At 37.6% G+C, this 9,819-nt stretch overlaps 1 protein-coding gene across 2 annotated transcripts; it reads right to left on the reverse strand.

The window, feature by feature from the left end:
- Positions 1-609: 609 nt before the first annotated feature.
- LOC128863504 (mitotic checkpoint serine/threonine-protein kinase BUB1) lies at positions 610-6,017 on the reverse strand. 2 transcript variants are annotated; one of them, XM_054102702.1, is made up of 5 exons: positions 5,909-6,017; positions 4,722-5,837; positions 3,736-4,662; positions 2,025-2,840; positions 610-1,958 (listed from the first exon to the last, which is right to left on the reverse strand). In XM_054102702.1, the coding sequence occupies exons 2-5, from the start codon at positions 5,610-5,612 to the stop codon at positions 1,233-1,235; spliced, it is 3,360 nt and encodes a 1,119-aa protein (XP_053958677.1). In that variant the 5' UTR covers positions 5,613-5,837; positions 5,909-6,017; the 3' UTR covers positions 610-1,232. The 2 variants fall into 2 exon arrangements, with proteins under 2 accessions (XP_053958677.1, XP_053958676.1); XM_054102701.1 differs by having other exon boundaries at positions 4,722-6,017.
- Positions 6,018-9,819: the final 3,802 nt, after the last annotated feature.

Here is a 9,819-nt window from a genome sequence, read left to right on the forward strand (position 1 = left end):
TTATTGGCTCTTAAAAGACAATTTTCCAAAATGTTTCATGATCATGGATGATTCCGCAGGCCTCACAATTTAGATTGGTACATCAAAACCCCCGAAGCACTCCGCTATGTCAACCTTAAACCGTAAATATCAAGATATCTTCTTCTTCTTTTATATATAAAAATGAATGTTTGTCTGTATGTGCTCGATTACTACTGGACCGATTATTATAAAAATTGATATATATATGTATATTTCCACGGAGAAGGTTTGTAGAATATGCTCATTGTTACCACTCGCCACCAGGTGGCGCTGCAGAGTAGCATTCTGCCCCGTCCAACCGATTTTTTTCGAAATAATCAAAATCAATAAAATGGTTTAGAATTAATTGAATATTTGTGTACTGATTTTTCTTTAAAGTTATTTTACATTTAATTTAGTTGTTGGCGTAGCAACGCGCGCCGGGTACAGCTAGTTGGTTATAAAACATTCTCTATCTAATTTTTTGTGAGTTCTGTCGAAGTCATTAACTTTGACCTGATATAAAGCCAGACCCTCCCAATAACGCAGAACCGACTGTCTTCGTTCCATTTAATAAAGCGTTATATTTGAATGTCGAAAAAATTGCAACCAATTTATTTAATTTTCATTTATACTCGTATATTTTACGTAATTTTCTTTCTCAATCCAATTACTTCTTGAAATCAGTATTTTACATTTACCGTTTTATATACAGAATATTGTAATTTCATGGTTTATTATACACATATATTTATTTTAACTGCTTACATCTTTTTTCAAAACCTTATCCGATTTTCTATTCGCAAAGTTGCCAGCATTTGTATGCAGAAAATTATTATTTGCAAACAAAATATATGTAAGAGCTTGTGGCTATTCAACAATTACGGTACAGTAACCAGGACATTGACCAAAGCGATGATTTCAACATATTAAGCTAAGGCATAGAAGACCTTTACTGGCAGTACACTTATTTTTTAGCGGATTTAATAATAAAATGACTTAAAACAAAAAAAAAATGAAATAAACTGCAAACTATTATTAATGCATAAAACTAAATTTTCTTTATGTTACCAATTGCAAACCAACTAAATCAAAAATTCTCAAATGTTTTCCACTCAGGACAAAGTTCGAGCATCAGCGAGCTAATACAAAGTTAAAATAAATGTAAATAATAGTTAAGTGGAAGGTAACGATTGTTTGCAATTGCCTTATATTTAAATATATCCCCATGGTTATCGCCGATGCAAAATATTAGATAGCGTTCGTATTTGACTCTGCAATTCTGAATCCATGCGTGCCGCTTCCTGATCAAAGGTGTGACGCATTTCATTTAAATCTGGCAATTTTGTGCTTTTAATGTTAAGCATGTCATTAAAGAACTTTGCCCAAACATGCTTCTTCAGATAACGCGGTAACTTCTGCTTAATGTCCCATACACTGGAGCGCTTTTGCAGTTGCATGTATTCGCCCAATAACATAACATGTACTGTGCCAGCAATGCAAAAAAGGTCTGTTTCGTATGACCATGGACGGCCCTCCTGCATTTCTATGCATGTGAAACCATCTGTTTGAATAACTTTACGGAACTTCGTCTTATCCGGTTCAGGGAAGAGCGTCATATCGATCGCGCAACCAAAATCTATTAAACGTAGTGATGGATAATGGTAGTCGGTACTAGGTATACGCATTAGTAAGAAGTTATCAGGTTTTATATCTGCATGGATTATTTTATTCATGTGAAGGTGGTTTATAATGTTGCATATCTGCGCGGAGAAATGCATTACCAAAGACTCGTGCATCACTTTTGTAGTAGCTTGGCGAATTTTATTATTTATGTCAAGCAGAGAACCGAACGGCGAGAATTCTGTGGCGATAATGCTAGCATTCGGAGCAATTACTGCAACGGAAATATCCATGAGCCCGGGCAGAATATTTGTCGTCTTGATTCGTTTTAGGACCTACAAATTTAAAAAAGCGCGGTAGTAAAGATAAGAAATAAAGTCATGAATATGTGTTTAACATACTTGATCGCAAATATATATTTCCCAGGTGTTTGGAGGCTTCTGAAATTTCAACGCCACCACGTTACCACTGTTAGAATCTGTAGCCTTGTACACTGAACCATATGAACCACGTCCTACTTCTTTATCAATATTGAATTGCACACCATCGGGTAAGTTTAGTGTACGCGTATTCGCTATTTTTGGCAATGGGGTTTGTACGATTTTATAGTTGGTACAACTATCGTCCGAGCCTGGGAAGTCTAGTTTTGTAAGGAATGCTCGGCAGAGTTCACTGCTAAAAGGATCAATTGCTTCCTTATCCAAGTGATGCTCAATGATTTCATGAGCTTTTCGCAGGCGAAGCTCTTTTGCTTCTGTATCGTGTTGAGTCGCGAAATATGAATTTTCTTGGTAAGTAGAAATATCTGCAACAGTGCTTGTATTATATGCTGAAGTCGAATCCCGAAAATTGAGCCTGCCAACGGCGGATGTCAATGAGCAGTGAGAGTTCTCCAGAGCCACTGCGCTTGAAAACGAATAATTTGCATTATCATTAAATGTAGCATTCTGTAACACTTCGTCTCCATTTTTAATAGATTTTATGTGTTCAATAGCGATTGCGTTGCTATTTCCATTAGTAGTTCCACCATTTTCAGCTGAGGAGGAGTTGCTACTACTACCAGTTCCTATTGGAATTTTGTTTATTCTTTTTAATTTTGCTTTATAGCGCTTTGAGCTGGATTTTGGCGTTGATGTATTATCTATGCTATAAGGGTGAAAACTATGACCATTTTTAACTCTTCCATATTCAGGTGTTGACGGCGTCACCGCGGAAACCTAAAATAGCCACGTAACGAAAGATAAAGTGTTCACATATATTCGAGGTTTGCATAAACATACATATATTTTTGTGAAAATATTTAGAAAGTAGACTTAAGGGGTTAGGGGTAGTCAGAATTTTCAAAAAATCGAGTTTTTTTTTTTGCATTTTCTTAAAGTATAATGTTTTAAAAATATGGTGTAAAAATTTGAAGTGAATCCGACAAATACTTTTCAAGTTATTCAACAATTAACAAAGGGCGCTCGGCCGCTCCGGAGCCGATAGCAAAACTTTAAATGCGTTTTTCTCAAAACTATGTTTTTCAAACTGGTGAACACTGTAACTTAAAAACCGCTACGTAGATTTCAATAAAATTTATACAGCTTTTGAAAAACATAAAAAACTTGTGCCTGATCGAAGGATTTTTTTTTTTTTCAAAAATTTCGATTTTTTTTTAACAATTAACTGTTGGTTTTTTCCCGAAAATCTGAAAAATATTTCCTGAGTCCGCCATTTTGTTCATTTTGAAAAAAAAAAAAAGCTTCGATCCGGCTCGAGATTATCTATCAATAAAAATAATTTTTCTCATCCGATTGGTTTTAGATGAATCTGCAAGGACTTGTGATGTTCACCGCAAAGGACTTCTGGAGAAACGGGCTTCACACAAACAGCGATAACTTTTGCAATTATTAATTTTTTTTTTTTGAAATTTTGGTGAAGTCAAGTTAAAACATGATGTTTTTATGCTATGTTTTTATTTTTGTTAAATAAATTAATTAAGTAGCAAAAAAAAATTCGTGAAAATCATCATTTTTTCGGGCCTCTGACTACCCCTAACCCCTTAATACATGCGGAAATAAAATTAGTAGAAAAAAGAACTGTACTGCCAACACAAATTACGGTATATCTCACCTCTTGTTGATAGATTCCTTCAATCACATAATTGTTTCCTTTTAACGTATGCCCATGTTGCTGGGGCTCTTTTTTAAATTTAATTTTAATAGTTTTGTTTTCGCCCAAACGAATCGTGGAGGCTTCAATTTGATCTTCTAAGTCATCCAAAGTATTTCCGATTTCGTTCATTTCTTTTTGACCTTCATGAAGCATTTGTTGTGGGTTCTCATTTTGATGATTGCTCTGAATGTGACGTTCGAGATGATTATGCTGTTGAATGCGCGGCTGTGTGTAGATAATTGTGTTATGGAAATTGTGGCCGATTGGTTCAACACCATTCACCCCAATGTGCTCATTTGTACATACTCGATGTTTATGGCTAAGAGTGTGCTGTCTTTCGACATTAGAAACACTTGCATCCCTGTCCTGATGCTGTTGTTGCTTTTGTACAGCACCAATTTCTTGTAACTCTTGCGGTATATGATCCCCTTCAGCTTTAGCTTTCTCTTCTGTATTGATCTGAGCTGCCACTTGTTTTATATTATTTACTACAGGTGCACGAGTAATGTACATTTTAGCTCGCAACTCCTCGGGACTATATTCCACACCTGTTCCAGGGTAGACTAATTGCTTGGCATAGTGACAACGACGATTTGGATCTTCAGGTTCTTCTAGAAACAAAGCTGGTTTCCAAGTCTCATAATTGTTATGACAATAAGCAGCAAATTTTCGCGGCAATTTACAAGCGCCTACGGGTGTGAGAGCTGGAGCCATCGCCTTTTTATTTAAAGCTGCCGCTTTTACCTCTGCTTCTTCCATTTGAGTTGAAGAACGTGTCGCTTTTTCATACTCTATGCACCCATATCCTTTGGCAGGCCGATCTTCTGCCGTTTCAGATGCATTTTCTAAATTACTATGGTACACGGTGATCGTGGATCCATTAAACTGTAAAATAATATATTTTTTAGAAAAACTATGATTACAAAAAAGGTATAAAAACAAACCTGGTTTGCAATAGCCGGTGGATCAGTTTCATTTCGGTAATTTGCTGCATCATTTTGATAAACTTGCTGTTGATACAATTGTTCCTGCTGTACTTGTATGTTGTTTTGCGCATGGGGCTGATAATAGGAATTGGAGGCTGCCGCAGTAGATGTTTGTTGCCTATGGTAGTTTTCCAGTTGCGGTGAATGTAACTGCGAATGCATTTGTGGAGATTGTTGTGGTTCCGCTTGAGGCTGTTGTTGCATTGGCGGCTGTGAATGTTGCGAAAGATTTTGTGATTGACATTGTCCTGCCTGCTGATAATGCATTTGTTGGGATTGGTGATGTTGTGTTAACTGTTGCCCAGTTAAATGCGGCTGATGCTGTTGTTGTTGATGATGTAGCGCCATTTGTGCAGCAGCAGTCTGCATGTATAAGAACTTATTATGCGCATGGTGAAGTTCTTCACAGGACTGTGCCTTTTCCTGAAATGCCAGGTTATACACCGATTCTGCTTCTTTAATTGCGTTAATGGACTGATAGTAACCTGCCCAACCTATATAGAATGCCGCTACTTGTCTACCAACGCCCCGTTGATATAAAACTTGATAGAAATGGAGCGGATGTGTTTGCATTTCAATATATTTTAACCATAGGCGTACCATTCGCAAATCTTGCTTATAGAATTCACTGTGCTCAAAAAGCGCAAGACAACGCTCGAGTGTTTCGCGGAATTTATTCTCTAGATCTCCTCTCAAATGATTTTCATACCAGCAAATATAATTGTACCAATGATCCAATGGATCAGGTCCTTGATACATGGAGATAGCATTCTCCCAGGCTTGTTTGTCTCTTAGGAAGCCGTGCATTAAGTCCGTGGGTAAAAGCACTGGCAAACAAGAATTCATCATTGTCAGTTACACCACAAGTGAGGCAATATCCCACACCTTTCACAAATAGTGATATTCAATTTCCGCAAATTTTAACAACTTTTATCTCTGCTTTTACTATGAAATAAGTAACAATAAAAAACTGATTCAACTTTGATGCAAACTTCGGCAGCAGAAGGTGCAAGAATTCACCTTGACGTATATCTCAGGGTTGCTTTAACATTTTAATTGTGTATCGACAATAAACTACGAAATATTTAGGAAACTTTATTTAAAATTTTCACCACAAATAAAAAAATTAAAATTTTTTCCTTTACCCTGCCTTTATACAGTTTGTTTGTCTATCGAAGAGATGCGAAAATTTCCAAAATAATACATTTGGATGTTTGAAACCAATTCAACCCTGAAAACTTACCACCACTTGAAAATGGCTGACACAGGGTTACTTTTATCGTATTACTAAAAAACAAAAATGGGGGAACCGAAAGTTTGAAAATATGTGTTGCAATCACGCGCTCAAGATCATTACTTAAATTTTTCACCCATGAAAATAATTATACATGATCCTGAACAAATATATAAAGAGATCACCCAAAACAAGGACCAACAACTACTGTACTAAAAGCGGTGGCATGTTAAAATCAATTGACTCTTTTAACCTAACCTTTTTGAACCTATTGGTTTTAAGCGTTGTGAATGTCGTTCGCCAGTTTTAATACTAAAGTACCACCTCCTATACTCTGAGTGACATCAGAGCATAAAATAAACTAAACTTTGTATGCAAATGTAAGCAGGACAGATATATGTGTACAATATTTATTCTATATTATTGGCTTTCCGCTCACTTTCGCTTATTCTTCTTCTTCATTTTGTTGTTTTACTTTCCGTACTGACGTCATGGCACTCGAGCGGGCGTAATTATTCTTGAAATTTGCTTAAGACTTCTCCATAGCTATATAATATATATATATAATTGGCACGTACACCCTTTTTGGCTGCGAGATCCTTCTGGCCACGGGTAGATCGGGGACCCTCGAGGGAACTCCTAAGGCTAACAAAGCCACAGCTCTCGAATTTAGTGGTTATCCTTGCCGGACATTGTCCGTTAGATGTTCATGCGGTGAGACTTGGGATAGCCTCAAGTCCGTTCTGCAGAAGCTGTCTTGAGGACGAGGTGAAATCATCTCAACACCTTCTTCTCAGCTGCCTTGCTCTCGTCTGGCAAAGATTTAGACATCTGAGCTCTAATTTTTTCGCTACGCCTGCGGATATAGCTGGTCTAAATATTACAAATTTGGTGAAGTTCATCAATAGCTTGTTGCGGCTAATTACGAACGCAAATCAGCCACCGTCGGCGTCTTCGTAAAATGCATGGTCATCTTCGTCTCTAATCCCAAGGCTCCTTCTTCCTTCCCTTCTCCTTTCTCCTCTCCCCTGCATGTTATCACAAGGGACGAATTTTCAATATTTGTCAAAGTGTGCCCTAAGCCAGGGCTTTGAGGCCATAGCCTCAATGTCATCTAGTTTGCTTCGGAATTCTTCGATATTATCGCTGGGCGTTAGATAGCAACTGATAAGTGTGGTTTGATGAATGCGCGCCCACACAAAGCCGTTTCCACTTCCGTTTTCTGTTGTGTTTACCACACTTCTTGGCGGGAGCCAGTGTCGCAGTAGCACTTTTCCTCTATCGAAGTTTTCTCTCGTAATATTCAGCAGCGCTATCGGGTCAAGCATCACTTCCATCGCGGCTGTAGGGGAGGTCCGCATCGCCCCCGTGATGCACACGCATGCTAAGCGCTGCCCGCGCTATCGAGAGAGTGACTCTCGATGCCTAAACGACCGCTCCATATGTTGGCCTTATTATCATGATGTAGATTTATCTAATATTTTCCTGCTAGACGTTTGCAGATCATGAGAACCTTTGTTGCTTTGGACAAGGTTGCGTCAGCATGCCTATTCCAGCTAAGCTTGGCATCCAGAGCAGAGTAAAGGCACTCTGGATTTCCATGAACGGATACAGCGCAGTGTCCGTAGACCTTCTTGCGTCAAGAATGACGTCTACAGGACAGAAGTCCCAAATGGATCTGCTAATGGCAAACTTCAGATTTGTGTCCAAGTATGCTTAAACAAATCGAGCGTTTGCACTGGTAGTGTGGTACTGAGCGTCAGAAGATAACCAAAGTGCAAAGTGCTTCTAGAATTCACAGATTGTAGTGTTAAATTCAATTCAAGTAAATTCGATTCTACATGTAACGGAGTGTGGGGAGAAAAATAGCAAATACGACATTTAACAGAGGGCAAACATTTGTTAACAAAATGAGACTTACTTAACGAATTAAGACGCAATTTTTTGTTTCGCACAATTGATCTCCTGGCAATAACATCAAGAGTTCTAAATTTTTAGCAATGAGTTAGGGTATGTACTCCTGCACTCTGCGTTACGCAGACCGTAAAACGGCTCACCGCGAATTAAAATAATCAGCTGATTGCCTGACATAACCGGGGTCATGCCAGCGATTTGTTTACGAAAAACTGAGAATGTAGGCCTCTTCTTTTCGCCATTTTTCCGCTCGCTATCTCTGTTTTAGCTTGATGAAAAATTTGTATGCGAAAGCAACAACAAATCGAGTAAGATTCGCCGCTAACAAGTAGGGCTATAGCCAAGGCGAATTTATTACAGGTGACAGCAAACACATATAAGTAAAACCCTACATGTATTTGTTGTTGCGTTTGGTGCAAGCATCATGTCAAAATCAGCAAGCAAATGTAAACATACGAATGTAAACATACCAATACATACAAACAAAGCATATCATTTTGACGTAAGCCATACCTACGGCGAAAAATTCAGCTGGGTGAATGCTGTCACCTTATTAAATCCACCTTGGCTATAGCTCATTAGACTGGTATAGCGCACTGCTTTACCAGCACATGTAATTTAAGACAAATCTCTTCCTCCTGCGTTGCCAACATATCTTCATGTATACAAGTCAGAGAACGTTAAATATAGAGAATTCTCACGAGCTAGGAATAGTGTGAATTGTCAAAAATGAAGTCTAACCGCCGCCGGGGTGTGGTGAAACTTTTAACAGAGATGTTTTACAGCGATTTCTCCTTTAGCATATTGGCCCTGCACAGTTTTTGGCCTCTGTAGGAAATCAAATTGACGAATAGCCGACGGCATTTTGCAAAGTATTTGCTTGTGCATTTTTATGTTCCCTTGATAAACGAAAATTTATTCAATTTGTATTTTCAGACAAAGGTGATGAAGAAAAAATGATTGAATATTTATTATATGCGCCAACATTTCAAATCAAAGTAACTTTAATATTTTGATTTAATTTAAAAAAAAATACATTATAAAACGACCTCTCACATTTTGGTATGTGCGTTTTAGTAAATTTAAAACTAAGCAAATTTGATGAAAATTTTTACTAATAATTTGAGTCGAAATTAATTCATAGCATACAAGTGTTTTGGTATATCGACATATGTATTTACATTTGAATATGCATTTATTTGTTCCTTTGGCAAACCAAAGTTTTTTCAATTTACATTTTTTTACAGGGAATAATAATATACATACATTTGTATGTATGCATTTTGTAGATAGTATGAAACTTTAAAATAAATAAAGGAAAACTTCAATGAAACGTATTTGCATATATGGGACAACTAAGTTCAATTGCATCTTTATTAAATATAGTGTTGCACGCATATGTGTGCACTGAAGCAACATGACCTACCTCACGAGCATCGCTTTATATTTCATGTAAATAACCTAATGATCAAATTCCTGCCTCACAAATGCTAAAACAAATTTCTTTTGAATATTCATGTACATATTTGTATGTGCGTATGTACACTTGGTGCCCATATCCCTTCAAACCAATCAAAAAATTCTGTATACAAAACGCTTCACAGAGAATGTTAGGTGGTTACACCCGCGCATTACGCGAAGTTAAGGCCGTGTGTGTTAAATGCGCCTGATGGCGGGAGCAACATGTGGCCGCAAACCACTCCTATGTGTCTTAAGGCTCGAGCAGCTCTTAAGATTGCCCCAACTGTTGCACTAATTACATCTAATCGAAGTGGAGTTTGGGAGAGCCATCTTTAGCAAGCGTGATAGAAATAAACTTCGGGTCCCGATTTAGGCTTAATACCAGCTCTAAGGAGAAGTATTGGCAGCAGTCTTGCTGCATGGAGTTGTTCTAGTGATAATAGACGA

This window comes from Anastrepha ludens, chromosome 5 (assembly GCF_028408465.1).
Source record: "Anastrepha ludens isolate Willacy chromosome 5, idAnaLude1.1, whole genome shotgun sequence".
Classification (NCBI taxonomy): Eukaryota; Metazoa; Arthropoda; class Insecta; order Diptera; family Tephritidae; genus Anastrepha; species Anastrepha ludens.

What these genes read in the sequence shown, in the direction of transcription:
- LOC128863504 (XM_054102702.1), bottom strand. Translation starts at nt 5,612, where the DNA reads ATGATGAATTCTTGTTTGCCAGTGCTTTTACCCACGGACTTAATGCAC. An exon ending in AAGGAATCTATCAACAAGAG is followed by an intron (nt 2,841 to 3,735) that starts GTGAGATATACC and finishes TGGCTATTTTAG; the next exon opens with GTTTCCGCGGTGACGCCGTC. An exon ending in AAATATATATTTGCGATCAA is followed by an intron (nt 1,959 to 2,024) that starts GTATGTTAAACA and finishes TTAAATTTGTAG; the next exon opens with GTCCTAAAACGAATCAAGAC.